Raw genomic sequence first — 25,617 nt, forward strand, 5'->3', positions numbered from 1 at the left:
GAATGCACAAAATAGTCATCAAGATAACTTATAATTGTTACATGTAATGGTTACACTGTAATCTTCATCTATTGATCTCTTTGATAGTTTTAAAAAATGACGATTTTTTTTCTTTATATTTTGTAATCTTTTGAAAATATCATTCAACCCTTAATTCCACTAAATGAGTCATTTATGTGAATTTCAATACTCCAATCAGCTCAACATCAATTCAATACAAACATATTATTTAATTTATAAATAATTAAAATAGATAAGTATTTATTTCCTCAATTATATATTAATATAATGTTGTGGAGAAATTTTATGAGTATAGGTATTTTGTATAACAAAAGTATTTTACATAATATAAAATATATATTTATAATATAAAAAAATATCATAAAATATCTTAATACTAGAATGTTCTTAATTATAATAGGGTTTCGTTTGACTAAGTGATTGGACCGCTTATAATCTATTAGTTTAGTTTATAAGTTATCAAATTTATTTTCTTACATGTTTAGCATCATCAATAACTTAAAAGTTATACAATTTAAATGCTAATGTAATGTCGTTTGTAAAAAGCCATCTCCCACAAACTTTTGCAAATGACTTTTTGAGTTGATCGACTCATTTACGATTTTACCCCCTTATATTTTCAATATTTACACCTATTATATTTTTTCTCCCATCTTCCCTTCAACGCTTCATCCATTACTGTCGTGTCGAATCTCTTCCTCCATAAATGGTTGCCGTCGTCGCCTAGCACCACAAGTCGTCTAGTGCGATCACCGGATCTCAACAAAGATACAGTCATCGTCGCAGCCCAAAGTTACAAAACGTCTAGCGTCGCAAGCCGAATTTCCTTATTGCCAGATATGGATGAATCATATACGTATACATAATTACATATATACATATATATGCATATAAAAATATTTTTTTATATTATATCTCAAAATATATATTAAAAATTTGTATGAATTAAATTTAAATTTATACATAAAGTATTATATTAATATATTTTTAATAATTATATATAATTTATTAACATGTAATTATAAGTATTTTAGTAATTAAATATTAATTTATAACTTATTTTATTAAAAAATAATATTTTTTAAATTTTTATTTATATTATTTAACACCATGTTTATTTTAATTTTTTTTAAGTTCTAACTGCTTATCAAATTTTACAAATCAAACACGTAATTTTTAACTAATAACTTAAAAATATATTTATTTAAATATTTTATCAACAGAAAGACTATCTAATTTAAAATTTTCAAACAATTTAAAAGCTAGAAATCTCTCTTAAGAAACGCATATCCAAATTAAGCCTAAAACAACTCTTGTTTATTATTTTTATTTATATAAATATAATTATAGATATATGAGTGACGTGTACGAGACAAAGAAAAAGATCCAAAAGGCGAGGCCACATAACTTATCCGATCACAGGAAAGGTGGGTCACATCAGATCATCCGACGGTCCACATTCGTACTACGATCATTACACGTGACAGCCTACCAATCACCACCTGTTCCCCAAACCAGGCAACCTTTCCCCACTTTTTCTCGTCCGACGTCAGCACCGTTGGCGTTTTCCACGATAAAATCGACAAGCCCTCTCTTCCGCACCGTCCGATCTCGAGCCCCGGCCGCTCTCAGCCGTCGATCAAACTATTATCCGTAATAATTCCTCGCTTGGTTACTGGTAGATGTATGCATGGAGATCGGGGAGTAAAGCGAAGACGGAAAAAGAGAGATCAATCCTCTTCGGGCAGCGCTGTATCCTTTTCCTGAACCTCTATCTGTATCGTCTCTGTATCAGGTAAGCTTCACTTCATTGTCATTGGTTATTTATGCGAATTGATGTCTGCGAAACCCTAATTATTTCTGTAAACATTCTCAAGATCTGATATTTTGGCGGAGTTTGTGGCGGCCTGTTCCTTTTGTTTCTATGTCAGGATTTTGTTTTCATTTCTTGTAAGTGTGTGATGCACTGTTTTTTGAGATTGTTATATTGGTGATTTGCTGGTCTCTGTAATGAGTATTGATTATGTTCTTTTTTCCGTTTTTGTATTTGGGTTTCAGCGGAGCTAGGGTTTTTGCAGATTTTCGATTTGAGGCTTTATGATGGAAAATGGAGCTGGGGTAGCTGATGTGGCTCATTCGGGAGAGATGGTAATGGGAAATGAGGTTTTGGAGTCCGAGGTAGAGGAAAGGGCTGCGATTGGGTCTGAAGAGTCTAAAGATTCGGAAGGGGAAGAGGTTTTCGAGGAGGCAATTCAGGTTGACACGCCAAGGACTTTTTCCGATGCTATTGCTTTTAGCCACGATGTTCATGTTCACAGGGTTAGCCGTTTTGGTGGTTCTCTAAAGGCTTATGGGAACTTGGATGCTGGGAATGCTGATGAGAAATTTGAAGAGGCAGTTGGGGCTTCTATTGTGGTTGGTCATCAGGAGGAGGAGCTGCCAGTAGATGACGAAAAAGTGGAAGGTTTGGAACCCGTTGACAAGCCAGTTGTGGGGGAGGTCATCAATGAGAAAATTATTGTGCATAAAGTTCTGAGGGAAGAAATAAATGTTACAGAGAATGATGTAGCATTGAGTACCGAAGAGGTTAAGGTGAGGACCGCATCTAATCTTACCGGTGCTGGAGAAAACAAAATTGTTGCTCATAAAGTTGTGAGGGAAGAAATAATTGTGACAGAGAGTGATGCATCATTGAGTACTGAAGAGGGTAAGGTGAGCAATGCATCTGATATTTCTGATGCTGGAGAAAAGGAAATTGTTGCAGATAAAGTTGTAAGGGAAGAAATAAATGTGATGGAGACTGATGCACCATTTAGCACTGAACAGGTTAAGGTGAGCAACTCATCTGATCTTTCTGGTGCTGGAGAAAATGAAATTGTTACGGATAAAGTTGTGAGGGAAGAAATAAATGTGATAGAGAATGATGTACCATTGAGTACCGAAGAGTTTAAGGTGAGCAATGCATCTGATCTGAATGGTTCTGGAGAAAAGGAAATTGCAGAAGATAGGCATCTGTTAAATCAGAAGTCTGGTATACTGGTCGAGAAGCATGAAAATGGACCTTCAGATATTGTGAACTTGGAGAATCCATTGCTTCACGAAAACTTGGATGACAGACATGCAGTCGTGGCTGGAGTCCAGCCTAGCAAAGAATCACTATATGGGAATAGGCAAATTGAGCAGATATGTGACCCTGATATCCAGCAGGAGGCTGAATCCACTAGAGAGATTTTGCAAGAAGCTGGAAAGAATGAGGAAGTGGAAGGACCATGGTGCTTATCGGATACTGGCCATCAGGGTGACAAGAGATGTGAAAGTGAAGTGAAGGGCAATTTTGTCAACTTGGACACAGAGTTTAAAGATGACCAAGGTACGGAAATCAAAGAAGAAGCTGTAGCAAGTCATGTTTTTCTTGCCCAGGGTGACAAGAGTGAAGACTTGAAGGGCACATCTAATACGGACTTGGACACCCAGGATGATAGGGTTCAGGAACTGAAAGATATTCCAGCTAATGCAGATTCTGACCACCGGGTAACAAATTGGAAAACTGAGGATAAGCTACCTGCTTTTGTGGAAGAAAGGACAGGACGTCTGGAGGTTGAAGAGTTGCCCATTTCAGAAAATTCTTTGCCAGAGAATGCTGATACGCATGTTGAAACCTCCAGTGCTGTGGCCAAGGAGTCTGGAAATGGAAGGGGGAATAATGAGGTCAAGGAAAGTACTCAAGGGGAAAGACAAGTGGAAAGCAAGCCTGCCATAGATGTTTCTGCATCCTCTGGCAAAACTGTAAATCTCACCCCTACTCCCACTCGTCCTGCTGGCCTTGGCCGGGCTGCCCCACTGTTGGAACCAGCTCCTCGAGTTGTGCAGCAGCCTCGGGTGAACGGAACAGCATCTCAGATGCAAAACCAACTCATTGAAGAGCAGATGAGTGGGGATGCTGAGGACAACGATGAGACTCGAGAAAAGCTCCAGATGATAAGGGTGAAATTCTTGCGACTTGCTCACAGGCTTGGGCAGACTCCCCACAATGTTGTAGTGGCTCAAGTCTTGTACAGGCTAGGCCTAGCTGAACAGTTGAGAGGCAGAAATGGGGGACGCGTTGCTGCTTTCAGCTTTGACCGTGCAAGTGCACTGGCAGAGCAGCTAGAGGCAGCTGGGCAGGAACCTCTTGATTTCTCTTGCACAATCATGGTTCTTGGTAAAACTGGAGTTGGTAAAAGTGCAACAATCAACTCTATATTTGACGAGGTTAAATTTGGCACTGATGCTTTTCAGCTGGGTACAAAGAAGGTTCAAGATGTGGTGGGAACTGTCCAGGGGATCAAGGTACGTGTAATTGACACTCCAGGCCTGCTTCCTTCTTGGTCAGACCAGCGTCACAATGAGAAGATCCTCCAGTCTGTTAAGCGGTTTATTAAGAAAACACCCCCAGATATTGTCTTGTATCTTGATAGGTTGGACATGCAGAGCAGGGATTTTAGTGAAATGCCACTGTTGCGTACAATCACAGAGATATTTGGGCCATCAATTTGGTTTAACGCGATTGTGGTTCTAACTCATGCAGCTTCAGCTCCACCTGAGGGCCCAAATGGCACTCCTACAAGTTATGATATGTTTGTCACTCAACGGTCTCATATTGTCCAGCAAGCCATTCGCCAGGCAGCGGGGGATATGCGGCTCATGAACCCTGTTTCTTTGGTAGAGAACCACTCAGCATGCAGAATAAACAGGGCTGGTCAGAGAGTACTGCCTAATGGTCAGGTTTGGAAGCCCCATTTGCTATTGCTTTCTTTTGCTTCAAAAATTCTGGCTGAAGCAAATGCTCTTCTAAAGTTACAAGACAGTCCACCTGGAAAGCCTTTTGCTACTCGAACAAGAGCACCTCCTTTACCTTTTCTTCTCTCATCACTTCTGCAATCAAGACCACAGCTGAAATTGCCAGAAGAGCAGTTTGGTGATGATGACATCCTAGATGATGATCTGGACGAGTCATCAGACTCAGATGATGAATCAGAATATGATGAGTTGCCACCATTTATAAGGTTGACAAAGGCGCAGCTGGGAAAGCTTAATAAAGCCCAGAGGAAAGAATATTATGCTGAACTTGAATACAGGGAAAAACTTTTTATGAAGAAACAGTTGAAGGAAGAGAAGAAGAAGCGGAAAATGATGAAGAAAATGGCAGCTTTTCCTAAGGATTTGCCAAATGATTACATTGATAATGTGGAAGAAGAGAGTGGTGGTGCAGCATCTGTTCCAGTTCCTATGCCAGATCTGGCCTTACCAGCTTCTTTTGATTCTGACAATCCAACTCATCGGTATCGCTATCTTGATTCTCCCAACCAGTGGGTTGTCAGACCTGTTCTGGATACTCATGGTTGGGATCATGACATTGGTTATGAAGGTGTAAATGTTGAAAGATTGTTTGTGGTTAAACAGGACATCCCTTTGTCTTTCTCTGGCCAGGTTACAAAGGATAAGAAGGATGCTAATCTTCAGATGGAAGTAGCGAGTTCGATAAAGCATGGTGGTGGAAAAGCAACTTCTTTAGGGTTTGATATGCAGACTCTTGGAAAGGACATTGCTTATACCTTGCGCAGTGAGACAAGATTTAGTAATTATAGGCAAAATAAGGCAACAGCAGGCCTTTCAGTTACTCTCTTAGGTGATGCCTTAACAGCAGGGTTGAAAGTTGAGGATAATTTAGTTGTCAATAAAAGGTTCAGGATGGTTGTGTCTGGAGGTGCCATGACTGGCCGTGGTGATGTTGCTTATGGTGGCAGTTTGGAGGCCACCTTGAGAGATAAAGATCATCCTCTTGGTCGTTCCTTATCAACTTTGGGGCTTTCTATAATGGATTGGCATGGAGATCTTGCTATTGGAGGAAATGTGCAGTCCCAGATTCCTATTGGACGATTTACAAACTTGATTGTTCGTGCCAATTTAAATAACAGGGGTTCTGGTCAAGTCAGTGTTCGCCTGAATAGCTCAGAACAGCTCCAATTAGCTTTAATTGGCCTCATTCCTCTACTCAAAAAGCTATTTGTTTATCCACAAGTACTGCAGTTTGGACAATGACGAACATTTGGTTACAATCAATGTTTTGCAGCAGCCATGCAGAAATAGGAAATAACTTTCACAGTAGCAATGCTTGTGTGTTCAGCTACAACCGTGAGTATGAACTCTGCTGCTGGTTTTTTTGTTTGCTGCTCTGTAATGCTTTAATTGTAGCAACTTGAGTTTTCTCATTAGATACTTGCATTTTGCTGTTTCTTTTCCCTGTTGTGTGTGTGGGCAAGTTTATGCTACTTCTCCAGTCATATCTTTGTCATTATTAGTGGTAATGAATGTTGTGATTAATCATTATCACCTTTTAATCTCAATGTGGTCTTTTGTGCTTTATTTTCTATGTTTGCTACATTATGTATGACCTGGAAAGCATTTAGTTTGTCATTATTCTGTTGCCATTTTTTTTTCCATTGAGGTTGTAGAGAACGGTTTATATGTCATATTTATGTGATTTGTTGAATTGGTATTCGTTGTGATTTTAACAAAAACAGCAATTTTTACACCTAGCAAATCCATGGTGAAGTCTATATTCTAGTTAGCCACTGGTATAAACTCAGTTATTAGTTTGCTCTCTGTTTGATTATAGGGGCATACCTGAACTGTTTTTAAGGTTTAAGGTCCGTTATCACTTTTTTTTTTAATTTTTGTTAGAAAGTTGATTTATTACCAATTAAGGTTGATTTTTACTTTTGCCTGCTGTTATTTGTCATTGTGCTTATCTAGCTTTCCTCCTCTTGTTCATTTGTTAGTAAAAGATGTTACATCACACAAAATAGCAGGATATTTGTAGGGACGTGATACTTTTAGCTATTTGAAGATGGGGGTGTCATTTTCCAATGTTATAAAACTTGTATTGTTGCAGAGAATTTGACAATGGAAAACAACTGCTGTAAAGATCTAATCTTGCATAAACATTTTATGCTTAAAGCTATTGATGGATTTGTTTTATAAATGGGTAAATTACATTGTTGGTCCCAAAACTTTGCACTCTGTAACAAACTAGTCATTATGCTTTGATTTTTGTTAGGTCAGCTTCTGGACTTTGATTTTTGTTTAAAATTCAGTCCACTTTTTGATTTTTCGTCAAACTCTATCAACAAAAACTGACACTGTATACGTTAATATAAACCCTAAAATCACTTAATGTTAAAATTTATCTAAATCCCACAATCAAATGATTTTGGAGGGTTAATATTAATGTATGTCAGGTTAGTGTTCATTAACTGAATTTGACAAAAAATCAAAAGAGATACTAAATTTCAACAAAAATTAAAGTTCAGTCGCTGCAGTGAAAAAAATTGAAGTATAGTAACTAATTTGTTACAGAGTGCAAAGTTCATGGACTAGCAATGTAATTTACCCTTTTATAAATTAATCTACCAAAATGATGTCTAAAAAGTACCCAACAATTTTAGTGTTCCTGGGTTTCCTTTAATCACTTGGATGATAACCTTAAAAATGTCTTTTTCCATCATGCAGCTTATGGGTAGTTCCATGAAGTATTCTCATGATACATTTGTGGTATGTTATTTTTAGTGGTATGTTTATACTAGCGCTTTAAATTTTTCATCTTTTATTATTTCAGTTGATGTGAGGTGTCCATCTATTCCAAATTTTTGTTTTCCTTTACCAGTAATTTTACAGTATATTTGGAAAATTTGCCCGACTATGATTCGGTCAGTTAAATTTCTTGAATATTTGTATAAACTTTTAGTGGGTGAAGCCTAGCGCTTGAAGGCAAGGCATGGGGTCCCATCTTTACTTGTAGCTGAGGAATTTTCTGGTTGTTTTTATTTTTTTGTTTGGCTTCCCAGGATGTGTATGTAGCTTGGCCTAGTTCTATTTGACAAGCAATGTAGGTTGCTGTGTATCCTCGGTAGGGTTGTGCACAGTTTAGTTTGGAAAAATGTAGAAACCAAACCAGAAATTACTGTTAGAAGAAATTTCAATCAAAGTAAACCATAAAATTGCGGTTTGGTTTGGTTCAGATCACGGTTTGGACAATGTAAGAGTTATATATATAATATAATATAATACAATATATATATATATATATATTGTAAGCAACATATTTTATTTATAATAATTAATCCTAAATGTTCTCTTTTTTTTTTCTTTTTTTTCGAGAAACTGTGATAATCTGATAAGCATTCAGAAGCAATTTCAATTAGTCTAATTTAGCTGGATTGGATTTTTAATCTGTTTGATTGTTGTTTGACTTTTTTGTAGCGCCGGTTTACTTTTTAAAATTAGTTCAGATTTTTCTATTCTCATTTTAACTGTTTTGTAAAAAACCTTATTTCAAGTTATGCACACCCATAATCCTTGGAATATTAGATGTGGTGGGTAAGGTTTGCCTCCAACAAGAAATTACCAAGTTGCCATGTCTTTTCTAGGCTAAATGCACTTGGCCTGTATGTGGTTCTCTCTTTTGGCGGTCTCTCTCTCTGCCTGACGTGTGGATGTTTATGTCTCCAGAAGACTTCTTTTAACCTTTCCGGAATTGGAGTTATTTTTTCATTTTCATATTCCCCTTTGCACTTTTGTTGTCTCATCAATTTGATTTATGATCCTGTGATTTTAATCTTGTCAGAGGATGGAGCTTTACATCTCCAGGCGAAGCTTAAAGGAGGTCTCGGTCAGATTCTCAAGAGGACGGGAGGTTCATTTTGGTGTTGTGTTTAGGAGTTGTAAACGCCTTAGCGGATGGCATTGTAAAATTCATAATAACAGCGTAGGAAGGGAACATCTTGTTTAATGGCTTATTGTGAAAGCAAAATAACATTTCTTTATTGCAACCAGCAACCACCCCCCGGGGCATTCTGCTTATGTTCTGGGCATTCTTCTGTTGGTTTAGGGTTATCTATAAAACTTGGCTGTTTATGCGTAATCGTCCGGGGATTTGCTGTGTCCCTGCTCTCTCTCTGTATTTTAATGTTCTAATCAGTGCTAAATAGAACCAGTTATTTTGGGTAGGCGGGGAAAGCGAATCATGGATCAATTATTTTCTTCCTCTCTTTTGTTTTTAATATTTGGACAACTATTATTATGAGCGCCATATAATTATTGGTGCAGCTATAAATTTAGAAGCGGGCCTATTATGTTGAAGAGGAATCTTTGCATAAAAGGCCAAACAACACAAGTTAATTGAGCATAATATGGTTAAACTTAAAAACTCCAAAGGTTGGCCAACCCATGCAACATAAAGACGGGCTCATTCCACGTTCCCTGCCGGAAAGCAATCCAAAAGCAAGGACACTAGGTCCGATCATGATTTCATTGATTCAATAATGAATAACGATGACATGGTACTCGACAACAGCATCACCCGTGACTATGACCATTTCCTGGTGGACCTCCAGGACTGGGTTCTGGCCAACAACACTGAGAGTGCTGCCGTTGAACTCGCCGGCGGTGAAGAAGGGCAAGCTCCTCCATTCCGGCCGAGGCATAAGGAATTAGGCTCGGGCCCGGCCAGGCCCAACCGTCAATGGAGGCAAATGTTAACTAGACGGAAGAAAGTGGGTGATTTGAAGGTTGTGTTAGATTGGGCTACGAGGAAAGCAGTTGGGTTGTTGCCACTTGGCGTGTCGTGGAAGTAGAAGTGAAGCTGGAGCACCAAACCAGCGCCAATTTGGTGTCAAAATGTTCTTAATATCATCTCCAACCCAAAATTTTAAAATGGTGTAACTTTTGCACTAAAATGATACAATTTTGACACTATTTTATCAAGACATTTCTAACCCATTACACCAAAAGTTACACCAAATGAATAGTGTTATTTCTATTTTCTTATAATAATTAATTTATTTCAAAAAATTACTTAATTATTTACGTAATTAGTCATTATTTTGATGGTCTTGGAGGATCTGAAAATAATCTATCGGATTATTAAATATTTGTCTTTCATTTTTAATATATATTGTAATTTAATTTTCAATGTTTACGTTTCTGTATTGCTCATGTTGTTCTCAACTTTTTAAATTTTATGGAGTAATTTATTTTATCTTGTTAAATAATTATAATCTTTTTATTTAATTTTAATTTATTATATTGTTAAAAATAATGGTCCAATTAAATACACAAATTAAGGTCAAAATGAATAATTATATATACTAAAACAAATTTAAGATATGACATAATAAGAATAACATTTTTCCATATTGGAGGGAAGTGGGTTATTTGGGAATAAAATAAAAAATAACAAAATACTGTGGGTGAACAGTGGGACTGTTCAGGACGCCATTTTAGCGTCCAGTTTTGCCGTCTTCGTTAGAGATGGCCTAATATATCAATCTCGTGTTGGGAACAAATTTCAATATCACATTTAGTGTTGAATGAATAATATAATATTAAATTTGATGTTATACTATTCACCAACACTAATTTTTTTTTTTTAATTTTACCCCTCTTATTATAATTTCAAAACAAATTATTCTCTTTATATCTTTTATTACTTTTATTATATTTATATTTTTTGATTAATAATTAAAAATATAAATTAAACTATTATAAAAAATATATACCGGTAGAAATATTTTATTATGATCTATAAAATGAGTATAATATTGAATATATTTTAATATATTTTATAAATATTATGTTAATATAAAATGAACTAACTTTGTTTATGTATATGAAAATTTTTTATTTCAATAATTATTTGATAGAAAGAAAATATTCTTAATAAAAAAACTCAATAATATAAGAAAAAACGATAATGTTTCTATTAACTTAAATTAAAAATACATGAAAAATAGAAAAAAAGTTTAAAATAAAAAAATTAACGTAGCTTAAAAAAAATGCTTTTTATACTTAATTCTAAACTATCATTTAAAAATTTAAAAATTCGAAAAGTTATCTTTATTTCCTCCCTAACCACCAAAATATTGGGCAAACATGACCCACCTCATGAATAAGTACCACATGAATCACAATTTAAAAAATAGTAGAAATTAGGTAAGCATTTGAATATCATAATAATAATAGCTCAAACATGACCGACCTCAACTAGGCATGTAAATGAGTTTGGTTTATCCGAAAGCGAATTGGGTTCTAATTGATTCTAAATAAAAAGACCTATTAACTAATTGATAGCTATAGGTATAAGTGCATATTAACACAACAAAGTATAGATCCAAAAACCTTCTGAAATGGATAACAATTCTACAAGAGAGAACATTTTACATCCCATCAAACGACCTTTGAAAGCTTTTCCAAAAATGGTGAGGGACAGGAAAAGCGAGGAGGAGGCCTTCGAACCATGGTGGCCTGTTCAAAAGCGTAGGCAATCTCAATCAGCTGCGGCTCTGAGCCCTTCAAACCTCCAAAACAGATCCCAAATGGCATTCCATCGCTGTCGTATCCGGCCGGAACTGATATTGCCGGGTACCCTCCGATGGCCAGCACAGGGGAAACCTCCCACCCCGGCGTCAACACTGCATCTAACTCATTTTCATTCATTAGTTTCTCGATGCCTTCCTGTGACAGATTCTGCAACATCTCTATTGCCTGCCTCTCTTCTTCACCGATCCCATTCGTCATTTCTGCAGCTATAAGGACCTCTTGACCATATTCTCTCGTGTCCTCCTGTATCAACCAACTCCATGCTTTCATTTTCATCCCGAAATGGCATAATAAAACAAAAAACCATCCAAGTTTAAAAATTTTTAAACAAATATCATTAATTAGACTGTTCATACCAGGTCGGGGTTATTGTCGTTGAAGGCAATGACATCGGATAGTGATCGCACCGGCGATGTGATTAGCTCTTTCAGATAATCATTTAAGGCCAGCTTGAACTCGGCTAGAAGAACCACTTCTTCACCACTTTGATATGGATCCAAAATGACATCAACATTTGCAATCTCCAGATCATCCACTACGGTTGCACCACTTTGCCTTCAATTTCAAAATAGAATCGGAAATGCATCAGTAATTCCAATAAACATAATAATCTTTGTTATTCATATTATAGATCCCTATTCTAACCTCCATTGGAGCTTACCTTAATGTGTTTAGATGATGCTCAAAGGTTGGAACAGCTGTGGATTTATTCAGATGGGCCAAAAAAGGATTCCTCACCACACCCAACCTCTTTCCTTTGAGTCCATCCTTGTTCAGGAATTGTTTATAACCCCCTTTGGGTATGAACTTGGCTGCCTCTTTTGTTGCCTCAAAATCTCTTGGATCAAAGCCAGCAATTGTGTCGAGCACATAAACTGCATCTGATACTGTCCTAGATATGGGCCTGCAATTGTTGAGTTTGTATTACTCAAGCCAAATAATTAACCAACTTACGTTGCCCAACAAAAAAGAGAAGACCGCATACAGATATAGATAGCTCTCTCCTGATTTTCACAAAAGCAAGGAGGCTTGTACACTAAATTAAGATGCCCTTTTTACTCACCCAACTGTGTCCTGTCGAGGTGAAATGGGAATAACGCCAGCCCGGCTGGTGAGTCCAACAGTGGGTTTGATTCCTACAACAGAGTTGCAATCGGCAGGACATAAGATGGAGCCATCAGTCTCAGTCCCCAGTGATACTGTCACCATATTTGCAGCTACTGATATAGCTGATCCGCTGCTGGAACCACATGGACTCCCCGATAGCACGTAAGGATTCTGCATGGTTTTATGTTGAATAAGAGGCGCTATTAGTTTGCAAATGTTTATGGATCATAACTTTCTTTTAAATTTTTTTTTTTGTAAAAAAAGCAAAAAAAAAATGTTTTTGAAAAGTCATTTTTTGTCTATTATTTTTTAATTGGTTAGAGATATTAACAATAATAATAATTATGAAGAATACAGAACTTATTCAACTAAAAACAAATCATAAAAAGCACAAACATAGGAGGGGGCAATTTATCCTTTTGTTTTGAACAATTTTCTCCAATAGGTTATGAGCCCCTATTGAGATAATAATTCAAAATACTAAGAGTAATGACATAATTGTCTATTAAAACAACCCAAACCATATGGGATTTTAGTAAAATTTACTCTACTGTATATATTCATCTGATCATAGATACTATTTTTTATTGATTTTTTTTTAATATACAAGCAAAACACTGGAAAATATAATAACCACTTGTTAGACACTTGTTCAACTACATCATAGGTCACATCCTATTTAGACACTTGTTCAACTACATCATAGGTCACATCCTATTTAGACACTTGTTCAACTACATCATAGGTCACATCCTATTTAGACACTTCTTCAACTACGTCATGTGGCACATTCTATTCGAAGGACAAATAACGCTTCTATTTCTATACCAGCTGTTCTACCCTTGAGGTTGTTTTATCAAGTTCAAGTTATTCGGCTGCTTTTGTTGGAAGAAAATGATCAGGGGCAGACAACAAGTGTATGAAGCTCGAGGTGTAACAACAAATGTTACTGACCTTAAACATATTTTTCACCCTTCAAAACGATGTAAAGCCTCGGGTGGCTATCCCCCAAGATACAACAAGTCCTTTTTCATACATGTGCACTCATGTGATTTGGGAATAAAAGAAGAGCAATAATTGTGCAAGTCCTTTTACATACGTATGACTACAGAACTAGCAGGGAGAGAACGAATGGAGGGGAAGAGCAGTGTATTTCGTAACTGCGGTGAAGAAATGTGAACGTTGAGAGAGATAATCGGCAGTTGGAGGGTAAAGGATAAGGAGAAGACGACTTGGTCAGCAGATACCTTGTCCTGGGTAATGGCCAGAAAAAAAAAAATTAAACAAAAAATTATAATTGTAATGTGCTTTCTAACTCGCATGTAGAATTGTTAATTTTTTCTTAGAATGACCCATTTTCATGGGCTCAAAACCCAACTCTCTTAACAACTTTTTAGACTTAACGTATATAAAAAAATAAAGAAAGCTTTTTATTCTGGTGAGACAAAAACTCTATATACCATTTAAAATACCACTTGATTTACAACCCCTTTCACATAGTTTGAACTAACTAAAACGAATTAGTATTAAGTGTACAAAGTCAAAACGGCATGAACAGTTGAATACAAAGAAATTGAACAGGGAGAGTTGAAGAAGAAGACGACGTACCCGGCCCTGGCCACTTCTGGCACACCAACCATCAGGAATGTCGATCGACCGAAGGCCATACCACTCATTAGCACTGGCTTTGCCCATGATTATGGCGCCGGCTTTCCTCAACCTCTCCACCACCGTCGCATCGCGAGCGACCTCGGATCCGAGCAACGCGTACGATCCGACGGTGGTGTTGAGTTTGTCCTTCGTAGCTATGCTGTCCTTGAGCAGCACCGGGATGCCGTGAAGCTTCTCCACCGGCCGCCGGTCCCGGTTTCTCCTCTCCCTGTCCCGGTCGGCGGCGTCCGCAATATCGCGCGCCTCCGGATTCACCTCTATCACGCCGCGGAGCACCGGATTTACGGTTTCGATCTGGTCCAAGTAGAAGTCGACGAGTTGCCGGGAGGTGAGCCTGTTCTCGGATAAGGCGCGTTGGATGCCGTCGATTGTGGCTTCCTGAACCACGAACTCATCCTGGCCGTTGATTTTGTTGACCAACCCTAAGATCAGGAGAAGAAGAGAGATCAAGAACTTCATTATTATTTACCGGGGACGATGCGCTTCGGCAGTTTTCCTCCCCCACGCAACGCCCAGTCTTTTAAACTTGGTGGTGAAATCAAAAGTTTAGTTGAAAATGGAAGGAAAATTCTTTAGAGTGAAATAGGTTGACTGGAAGACAGGCACATAGAAAGACGGTTAGAAGGCTAAAATATTCTTACTCATATTATATTATATTTTTTTAATGTAACGTAGGTGGAGGTATTTTAATTTTATTTTTATTTTATAAACTTTATCTGTCAATCTGTTTGTTTGGCTCTGTAAAAAGATTTAAAATGGAATTATTTTAGTTTTTGGTGTGAAAAATGATGAATCTTATATGCATTATATTCAATTAGATGATGATGCTGGGTTTGAACATAAAAAAATTATTTATAAATTAAATTCGAACATTCCTTACGGTCTTTGACCCGTAAATGAATTCATTTCGAATACTCTCATAAATAGTCGAGTGTACATAAGAGTTAAACTTGACTTAAGTTCACTCATTTATTCGTTATGTTCAATCAAATATCATTATATGGTAATTGATATTTTTTTAAATTTAAAATACATTTTATCTTTAATATTATGTTGAATATTTTCTCACTGATGTAGTATCATAAATTAATCATGAATTCTCACATATATGTATATACATATATAAATTCAAAATGCAAAGCAGTGATTGGTGATAAAGTTTATATGTTGTATTTTTAAATTTATCAAAATTATTTAGTGTCATGTCCATAACGCCAAGATTCCACTTTACCTTTATATGTAGATCAAATATGGACAAATAATGAAAGCCACATAAGCAACTAATGAAAGCCATCCATGTGGTTGTGGGCCCTCTTGTCCATCACGCGTCAAAGGGAAGTCCAATCGTGTATAACAACCCCCTTATACCCTATACGACGACGTTCAGGTTAAGCGGCCCTCGATGATCACAGTCATGCAAGCAAAGCTAGCAAGGCAACAAACATAAAAAGGTATTTTGACAAGTTTATTTTTCTACTCTCATGCTCATCTACTTCTCCTTAATTTCTTTCATATTTTTATTAATTTTTAAACATCGTATAGTCTGTTAGACTAAAATCACTCTTATTTTCTCAACTTGATATTTTGGCCAAATTTGGGTAATAATATTTAGTTCAATTTAACTTAAGATTTTTAATCCAAATTTAATTAAAAATTATTTTTTAACTCAATTTGCTTGCGAGGAGAGTAGTTTATAATTAAGTGTCATGATTGGATAGACATACAAATTTATTGGTAACCAATTTCAACCCCATTACATAAATTTAAGATCTGTATATATGATAACATATAATTAACTTGTGATATCACATCAGACACTAATATAATAATATGATACTATAGTTGTAATTGAAATTTTGTACTAAAAGATAGTCAAGATTGGACCTATTTTGTGAGAGATTTTAGCACATAGATAGTGATAAAAAAAATTCATTGAAATTGCGTACCTTTAAGACTCATTGAGAAAAATGTTTACTATGAACTCGTGTAGTTGTATGATGCGAAATAGCCAGAAAAGAAAGATTGAAGAAGGAGAAGAAGTAGAAGAAAAGTCTGAGAGATGGAGAGAATAAATATAAAAATCTAAATCTGAACCTAAACCAACTAGAACTCTAAAATAAACAATCAAATATAATAATTCCAGGGCAGATATGTATATCCATATTTGTAAGGGATCAGATATACTTAATTGAAAGTTTAAATTTAGATATAGAGTCATAATTGGATAACAGTACTTGTAAGTTTAAATTGACTACATAATCTTTAGGAAATACAATTCTAAGGCATCTTTAATTTTTAACAGGATTAGAATTAAATTGCAGTCTTAATCTGAATCCTTCAGAGCCATCAATGTATCAGAACCATTAATAACACATCCATTTTTAAAGCAGCCCGTTCACGATCACTTCACTTGCAAGGGTTGAATCTGCAGGGGGCTCTGCCATAGCCGGAATTAGCCCGCCGGAAGCCCAGAGCGGTGAACAGAACTCGCCGGACCGATCCCATTAACGCCAGGTTCATGTCTTGGATCACTCCAAGGGGATGGTATCCAAATTGCAAGCTGTTGTACGAGTTGAGAAGTGCAGTTGTGGCTTCCCTCAGCAGCGTTCTGTAAGGGTCCCCTCTGCCTTGAATGCCCTGCCATAAGGTCATGTCGGTGCCGAATCTCCGGGCCGCGATCAGCCCAAAAACCACGGCCACTTTCATGTCCGGGGTGACCACCTTCCAGTAGCATCTGTACTCCGGCATTGTCCAATTCCTAGCAATCACCCAAACCCAATTAATCAGAGACGCAGAACTAAGAAATCAATGCTGCGACTTATTCTATGATACCGGTTTAAATGGGTCGTGTCATATCAATTCATGCTGACACAACCTATTATGTCTCTGCTATTCAAGTAATAATTGAGTCGTGTTTGAATATAGGTGTTTGACACAATTAATTGATCGTGCTGTGTTCGTATTGACCAAGGAATCACCAGTGTGGACAGGCAGAAGCTTCCAAGAATGGCATAGGAGGCAACTGGGGCAGTGGCGGAGCCGGTGGAAGTGGTGGTAACGGGGAGGGGTTGGCCAGGGGAGGTGGCGGCGCGGGGGTGATTAGAGGCGGAGGAGCCGGCTTGTATGAACCCGGGCAGAAGGACATAGGCTGAGCAGGCTCAGAAAGCAGTGGATCCACAGTGAACATTTCCATATCAAACATCCTGAACATGAGCCTCAGGCTCCTGGCCGGACCGCCCACCGCCCCACAACCGCCGCCGCCTCCGGAAACCCGGGCATAGCAACCACTCAAGTCCGGCGTCCCCTCGAACCTCATGGCGTAGTTCCCGAACCAATTCGTCGTCTCTTCTCTCCACACCGTGTACTCCCCATTACTGTCCGCGCAGGTGACCGCAACTTTCATCCCTGCAAGAATCCAAATCACAACGAATATATGATATATATATATATCAAAGCCTTAAACCCAGTAGACGGCGGGGTCGGACACACGAACTATATAGCACGCAAATCATCAATTAATCTCACCATGGAGGGGGTAATCGAAGAGCGAGATTCGGCCGTCTTTGCACTGGTCACAGAAGACGGTGCCAGTGACCATGGCATCTGCCCGGACTCCATGAATGGCGGCAGCAGCAAGCAGAAAGGCTGCGAGGAGGAGCTTCGAGCAGAAGGGCCAATCCATGAGACGATCGATATTGAAGGTTCCAGAGAGGAATTACAGGCGAGATAATAATGGGGAAAGGGAAAGGAGTGGGTTACGTTGGGGGCGGGGGAGTTACAAGAAGCATGAAGAGTTTAATAAAATGCAACTCTCAACTGCCTCCATTTATGGTGCATGGGTAGAAAGGGAATGGAAGCGAAGCAAAGCAAAGAAAGGTATTCATTCAAAACACAGATCTGAAAGGGTCAAGTACGGAATTTTTCATTTAAGAATTGGAGGGTCTGAAGAAGAAGTTAATGCCATCTGCCAACTTTCACGTACTACTCCAGCAATAATCGGCTAGCTTGCTCAAGCTCAAGCATTTCTGAAAGCGCTTGAATTGAAGGTAGATGATGGTTGGTTAGCCGTTGGCTACTCAAATATACTTAAATAATAACAAAATCATCTGATTTCAATTGTCATCTTCATCAAGTGATATCTAAATTAAGAGTTTGTTTCACTGTAATTGTTTACAGTTAAAACGAATCCCAAATAAATAAGTAAATATGAAAGACACGTTACTCGAACTTGAACTTGGATGGTAAGTCTCAGCTACCTACCACTCTTTTAATTACCAATCCAAGCTTTTACTCGTCCTGCTATTTATTTGTTGGTAGTGTCTTCTCCCTCGCCTACCTATGCGGCGAGGGGGGGTTGGATGTGAAGCATGTCTCACCTTCTCAATCTTATTATTATGTCAGATTACAGATTTAAATACTTCTGCCATTTATTGATCGCCCGTACTGAATATTGAACAACCTACAATCTGTACGAAGATAATAAATTAAAATGTATTTTACTTTACAAGTGGATGACACCCCGCATGCATCTTTTAACCTGAAAATTTAAATTAAGAGTATCACTCATATACAGAGAATTCCTCTGTTTGTTTGAAAAAAAAAAAATGATTAAAGAACTTCTCTCATTTTATTTGATTGGCTTAATTTTTTTTCTTTGCGATTAGATAAGAGCTGTAAAAAATTTTAAAACATTCAAAGTATCCCCAAATTTACTCTTTCTATGGTGATCCAACTCTCTCTTTCTCTCATTTGTTGGGTATCTACCTACGTGTGGTGGATCAAGATCCAAGGCCAACAAATTGATTTAATTGAAAAAAAGGCTTAACGGTTATTAATTTGATATATAGAAGACTCCATTATATATATATATATAGAACAAAACAAGGGCAGCCGATTGTGCTTGGATGTGTGTGATGGTGTGAGAAAATCCCAATTTCAGCCACCAACTTTTTGTCAAAAATCGAGAACAACAGTTGTGAGTTCGAGATTTCTAAATAGTCATCGACTAATGATTGATATCTTTTATAATGTAATCCAATCGTCATGATTTTTTTACAGCACATTCATAACTCATTGTTCTTTATATCTAAACTTATTGTTTTTTAGTGATATTCAAGAATCTTTATTTTTGAGAGAGTTGTAATTTGATTAATTGTTTTGTTACTTATGGAGATTTTAGTATGCTAAGAATTATTGAATTATTAAGAATTTGATGTGCTTCTAATGTTATTTAGAGAAAAACGAGTATACTCATTATTTTATTATAGTAGAAAATTATTTGGAGTTAGGTTCGTAGATGTAGGCAAATTGTCGAATCACGTTAAATTTTATTTTTTTATTTTTTTCGTATATTTTTATTAGTTATTGTTCTATTTGAATATCTTCTGTTAAATTTGCACCCAAAAAAAAATTATTTTATTCAATTATTTAATTTAATATTTTTCTCCCATATCATTTTCTAGCGACATCATCTACAATTGTTTATCTTGATCCATCTTTCGTCTCTGAACAAGGCTAAGACTCGACAAACTTAAAATCACTAAGTTTTGAATCCCAACTAGAAAAACATACAATCAACCATGCCTCTCCTCCTCCCTTCTCTCAAAAGCATTGCTATCGCCCAAATTGGATGATGATTGCCATGCTCACTGGCGATTTTTTTTTCCTAAATCCCAATACTCCCATCAACCCCAAATCAAAATCTAAACACGCGGGCAGAAAAAACCCTAAATTTATCCCTAGTTTAATTTTGATTCATTCCGTTGCCACTAAAAAAACCATGTACAAATGTATTCATATTTTCTTGGGAGAAAATACTTTTCAAAGAAATCAATTTTTTTTAAAAAAAAAATATGAATGTATTTCCTAATGTTTGGACTATAAACTGAAGATTTAAACACTTTGTTATGACTGAACAGAGAAAGAGGTAGAAAGCCAAAGAGAGTATAAGAGAAACCGAATAGAGAAAGTGTCCAAGCAAGAGCAATAGCAAATAGAAACAACGACGAATAAAAATAACGAACAGTAAAATTAATGATAATACAAATAAATGACAATACCAAATATAAGAAAGGAGTTGATTAAGGCATTTTAGAGCAAAGAGAATAGAGAGACTTTTGGGCAAGGAAAAATGACTTCCCCTTACAAATGAGAAGTCATTTTTTCTAACTTAGTGTGTTGTTTTAAGTTAAATTTTTCATTGATTGAAATTAATTTTTTTGTTGACTTTTATGTTTTCTCTAAAGAAAAAGAGTTTTTGACACAAATCTTTGAAATCCATCTTATTCCCAAACCTGAAAAACACCCATAATAATTACACCAGTCAACGAAAAAAAATGGAAAGATCACAATTTAAGTTGCCACATTTGAAATTGATTTGGGATGAAGATACCATAATCAAGGCAAAATCCCGGTAACAATAGTGGCTGGGAACCCCGTCGAACTTGAACCCCGCCGGGGATCTCTCTCTCCGGCGGCCACCACAGGTACCTTTTCACCCCTTTTCCTTCTTCACACTTAGTATTAAATTTTTCGTACATCGTTGATGTGAGTAAAATTGAACTAAAATCTACTTGATCGTTGGTATGCGGAAATAAGTGATACTAACAGTGGTTCGGGGGATAGAATGTAAACGGATGAAATACGGCTTTTCTCGTCTGGGAGAAAGCACAGTAATGGAATAGAAAAAATTATTTGTTGGCAACATTAACCTGAATCGTTTTTTTTTTATTTCAACTATACTCATCACAATCATATTCTATCTTCCCATTAATAGTTTCTACCTAGCTACACTCCATTAACTTGCAGAGACAATAAGAGAGTTTTATAGGAGAATGGATCGATTACTATTATTATCTCTCTCAAATGAGCAGAGAGTTTACAAGCGCACACAGCCTACCTAATGATATGCCAGCAGCTAGCTACCAATAACAATCACCATCATTTGGAAGTCTTCCCAAATCAATTGTGGAAGATAGGAATAATAGAAGAAAGATGAATAGAATTAAGTCAAAATCAAAATTCATGCCTTGAATAATTACTGGTGTCAAGGAACTTTTTACATTAGTCTCTTTCTTTTTTATTAAAAGAATAATGTTCTGTTAGATTTGGCTTCATTTATCAAAACCCCATCCACTAAAAATACACCACAACCCTAGATGCACCATCACCATATTCATATTCTAAGGTATTTACATCGATATAATTTGAACCCATTCAATAAAAACAAATACCATTATCGATTCCAAGCGTTATTTCTTTGCCTTGGCAAACCTCAGGCATCGATATTTTTCTCCACTAACCGTGATTTCCAGAGCTCCATCCTGGTTATCTTGATTAGATGCAGTTCCCATTAGCACACTTTTCTCTTTCTCCAGGTTTTCTCGCTCCATCTTGAGTCTTGCTTCTTGACGAGCGATTTCTGCCTGAAAAGATGATATCACGTTAGGAAACATTTATGATCAAACAAGGGGAAATAACTTTTCATGTGTCCGGCCCAATAACATGAGAATGACAAAAAGACTTCTTAGCATATCATATATGAATGTGACATCAATTTATCAGACGAACAAAGAGTACACATAGAGTAGCAGCTCATGCACACGCTTCTAGATTAACTAATGCGAAGATAAGTGTCCTTGACCTGCAACTGTACAGCACTGCACAAACCACTATTCCATAGTACATCTCATAGCAATTAACAGGTGCCAAAATCAATTAATGAAGAATATTTGGCTGTTGAAAAACAAATTAGAGACCATGAAAGAGATCACTGAACATGGCTCCAAATGGATTTGAACCTATGTCCAAAATTTTCTGGAACAGTATGTGACAGGATTGACCAAAGAGCGAAAACCAATATCTAACTAGACAGGCATGGTTTCAGCTCAGACCAACTTTAGTTGAGGAGAGGGTGAATATCTCAGCGAGGGTGAATATCTCAGTGACCAATTAATTAATGCACACGCAAACACACTAAAAGGAACAAAGCAAAGGAAAACCTTGTCCTTCTAGATGAAGCATGTGTGGAGGCATTCACCACTCACAAGCCAAAGATAGCAGATGTCATGGACTTCTTTGAAGGAATGGATAAAGAAAGGAGAATATAGTGAATACCATCAAGACACCAAAAGGATTACAAAAGTCTTTGAATAGTTTTACTTGAAAATGAGTGTCCCAGTTCTCTGTGGGTAATTTAACTTGCAGTGACACCAACGAGAAAGTCTAGATGTATCTAAGAAGCATGTAAGGCCTTAAGAATCATAATTTTGTATAAAATACGCTATGTAATATCAGACATTATTTGAATTAAATCATGTTTATCAACAGGTACGAACATGCCTTTGTGAACATGTTCAGAAAGATCGAAAATTGTTTGACCAGATTTGCTAAGATTCTCTAAAATAGACACTCAAAAATTGGGGTTGAACTGCATTCCAAATTCATACAATCAAACTATTAGACAGAATATCAGATCAAGTATAAGATTGGTTTCCACTCTTCCCTCTACATGGGGAGGGACTGGCACTTTCACTCTCTAATCTCTATATCCATGATCATTCAAAAAACAGGTCTCTAGGCTTCTCAGTTCATTCAATGAGATAAAGGGAACTGGTTTTCTTGTTTAGAGAAAAAGCTTCTTGCATGTGTGGGGATAAAACTTGACTACATGAAACAGGAAATGCTCATTAGAGCCCTCTTATTTGCTATTTTGAATGTTACTAGGTCCCTAGTACTGCCTACTGCTTGATGTTATGGCCAAAAACTAAGAACCAAATTGGCTTTACACAATCTTGCAGCAACACATCCGGAGCAGGATTTCTATCATCAACTCATAAGTTAATTGCCATCTTTTATGATACCTAGTGAACACTGAACAGGGTACTGTTATAACCATAGAATCATCTGTGACTTCATCCAAAGCGGAGTGGGATTCAAAGCAAGTGGCAGAGTCAGGATCTTGGGTTAGGGGGGCAGAAGTCTCAAGTCTGTATACTAAATTTTTTTTATAACACGCTAAAATGGTCATAAACTCACAATTCATTATTTAGGAAACACACTAAAATGTAAAATGACTAGCTTCAGAGTCGGGACTTCTAAAGTTACATCCTATCACTATGAGTAAAATGACTTATTTGCGTCAGATAAATTGCAAAGTGACTTAACGAATGCAAGGGGGGTGTGGCAGTCAATATTAGAACAATAAGCATGGAAACATTTTTGTAACAGCGAGGCTTGATGGTTTCTGAAGTTTTGGGATAGAGAGTTAATGCACAAGAACAGTAAAAATTTAAATCAATATAAAAATATCATCAAGTCCCCTAACTGTTGGAAATAATGTATTTATTCCTTATTTTTTTGGGCGGGGTTAAGTAAACTCCCACATCAATTTCATTGAGTTACATTTTAGTGTGTACTAAAAAAAAATTAATATAGACCTAAGACTTCTGCCATCGGACCCAAGCTCCTGACTCCGCCACTGGTTATCAGACAGAAGAAAACAGAGTGTATTATAAACTTTATTTTCAGCAAGGAATATTAAGGAAGAGTGATTGATGTGAACATATGACAGCGCAAGCAATTACAGAGAAATGGAAAGGAAAACAACAGAAATGGCATGTAAGTATCGGAAAAGGAAGAAGGGGAGGCTACCTCGCGACGAGAGAGCTCGGCCTTCCAGGCCGCCTCGCGCTCCGCAACTTCGCGTTCGCGCTCCTGGATGTAGCTCTGCATCTCCCTCTCCTTCATCATCCTGTCCTGCATGTCAGCATCCAGTGCTTCCTTCAGCTCCTGCACAAACTTGTCCACCACGGCCTTGATTCGCAGTGACATCTCCCTCCAGCGATTGGGATGACAATAGAGCTGAGAATTCTAGGCGCTTTTGCTGCTGACAGCGGCGGTGAATTACGGCATAGTTCAAAACAATATTCGCATCGCGCCTTCACAGAAGCATATAGTTCATGTGGTTGCGGAAGAGAGACGTGAAGTAGGACCGAAGAAGAGAATCCAGAGATAAGCTCTGTAACCCTAAGAGCGGGATTATTTATAGTTGGGTGGCCTTGTAAATAAATTAAACACTAAGGTTTCTTTGCTGAAATTAGGGGATTTGAATTGGGAAATTCTATCTGCAGCCCACTTCTTTCTCAGTACAGCCACCAAAATAGGATTTCTCTGAATTGCTCAATGCAGCCACCAATTTACTCTCTGTAGCCCACGCTTTTTACAAAATTGCCCTCATCATCTTTACACCCACGCAACCATTCATCTTCAAACCCTACCACTCACACCCAAAAACTTTCTTCTTAGAAGCTCCATCAAATCCAGTCGTCGCGGCGCTTGTAAGAGACAACATCAAAGGTAATGTCGTACTTTATTTTTTACATATTTGTTTTACACATGCAAATTATTGGACGGCCATCGCTAGGTGGGAAGGGGGGGGGGGGGGGGGGGGGGGGGGGGTGTTCACCCCATGGACGGTGGGTCAGCCATCCACAAGCGCGGCCGCTGGTTGTTGCTGACCTGTCGCAATGGGGTTCCTGGAAGGCTGGAAGCTCCCGACCCAATTGGGTCGAGGATTCCACGAACCCTTGACCCCTATGACTTGGGGGTTCCATGAACTCCCCGACTCGCGGGGGTGAACCCCCAATTGGTCACAGTTTCGAAATTTTTTTTTTTAAATTGAACAATTTTTATAAATTAAAAATAATATCAAAGTTGATATTTTTTAAAAATAATTTTAATTTAAGAATGCTAATTTTTTTTTTTTTTTTTGTTAAATTTACATTTTACTTGTTATCTTATTTTTCTCTTACATTAACTTAGAAGTCTTAGATGGTGGCAAATTAATATTATTATCAATAATATTGAATTGTGTTATTAGTTGAGTTATATCCCATGATATTAAATTGTGTAATAGGTAGTATCTTTGAATTTATTTTGACATTATATGTTCATATCAATTTTTTTATACAAGTATACCACATACTCGAGGAGGTAATCCAGGAGATGGGGCACAGGAAGTTGGAGCACAAAGAGTTGGTCTATTTTCATCTCGCTCGTGTCCGATAACTTTTACGAGGAGAAGAAGGGTCAAGTCTCACGCTATTGATATATCCATTCTAGAGTCAGACATCCTTGAATAGCCATATGTAACAATTGTTTCAGGTTCACCATCTACTAGTACTTTTGAGCAGCCATCTACTAGTACTCCTGAGCAATTATCAAAAGAAGATGTTGTTGGCTTACCAGTGCCATCTAATCTTTCGACCTGTTCTTATTCCTGATCTTCGACCTGCTCTTGTTGTTCATTGTTGCATTATTCGTCAAACTTTCTCTATTGTTGTTCATTATTCTCTTCTCCGTAACGAAACTCACCCCATTGTTGTTTATTATTTTCTTTTT

General features: G+C 37.2%; 4 protein-coding genes across 11 annotated transcripts; 1 reads left to right on the forward strand and 3 right to left on the reverse strand.

Annotated features, from left to right (window-relative positions):
* The first annotated feature begins 1,651 nt into the window (after nt 1-1,651).
* Nucleotides 1,652-8,983, forward strand: LOC127801640 (translocase of chloroplast 120, chloroplastic-like). Of its 8 annotated transcripts, none has more exons than XM_052336936.1 (4): nt 1,652-1,816; nt 2,080-6,199; nt 7,573-7,631; nt 8,687-8,983. In XM_052336936.1, the coding sequence occupies exon 2, from the start codon at nt 2,119-2,121 to the stop codon at nt 6,100-6,102; it is 3,984 nt and encodes a 1,327-aa protein (XP_052192896.1). In that variant the 5' UTR covers nt 1,652-1,816; nt 2,080-2,118; the 3' UTR covers nt 6,103-6,199; nt 7,573-7,631; nt 8,687-8,983. The 8 variants fall into 8 exon arrangements, with proteins under 8 accessions (XP_052192896.1, XP_052192897.1, XP_052192895.1 ...); XM_052336937.1 differs by having other exon boundaries at nt 7,573-7,614; XM_052336935.1 differs by having other exon boundaries at nt 2,080-6,195.
* A 2,176-nt stretch (nt 8,984-11,159) lies between these two features.
* LOC127801066 (probable amidase At4g34880) lies at nt 11,160-14,776 on the reverse strand. The gene is made up of 5 exons (XM_052335889.1): nt 14,155-14,776; nt 12,503-12,717; nt 12,101-12,343; nt 11,796-11,994; nt 11,160-11,682 (listed from the first exon to the last, which is right to left on the reverse strand). The coding sequence occupies exons 1-5, from the start codon at nt 14,674-14,676 to the stop codon at nt 11,287-11,289; spliced, it is 1,575 nt and encodes a 524-aa protein (XP_052191849.1). The 5' UTR covers nt 14,677-14,776; the 3' UTR covers nt 11,160-11,286.
* A 1,594-nt stretch (nt 14,777-16,370) lies between these two features.
* On the reverse strand, nt 16,371-18,166 carry LOC127802085 (uncharacterized). Its single transcript, XM_052337774.1, has 3 exons — nt 17,743-18,166; nt 17,196-17,622; nt 16,371-16,975 (listed from the first exon to the last, which is right to left on the reverse strand). The coding sequence occupies exons 1-3, from the start codon at nt 17,897-17,899 to the stop codon at nt 16,624-16,626; spliced, it is 936 nt and encodes a 311-aa protein (XP_052193734.1). The 5' UTR covers nt 17,900-18,166; the 3' UTR covers nt 16,371-16,623.
* A 3,079-nt stretch (nt 18,167-21,245) lies between these two features.
* LOC127801128 (uncharacterized) lies at nt 21,246-24,240 on the reverse strand. Its single transcript, XM_052335999.1, has 2 exons — nt 23,869-24,240; nt 21,246-21,641 (listed from the first exon to the last, which is right to left on the reverse strand). The coding sequence occupies exons 1-2, from the start codon at nt 24,046-24,048 to the stop codon at nt 21,468-21,470; spliced, it is 354 nt and encodes a 117-aa protein (XP_052191959.1). The 5' UTR covers nt 24,049-24,240; the 3' UTR covers nt 21,246-21,467.
* Nucleotides 24,241-25,617: the final 1,377 nt, after the last annotated feature.

Source organism: Diospyros lotus, chromosome 5, assembly GCF_014633365.1.
Source record: "Diospyros lotus cultivar Yz01 chromosome 5, ASM1463336v1, whole genome shotgun sequence".
Taxonomy (NCBI): domain Eukaryota; kingdom Viridiplantae; phylum Streptophyta; class Magnoliopsida; order Ericales; family Ebenaceae; genus Diospyros; species Diospyros lotus.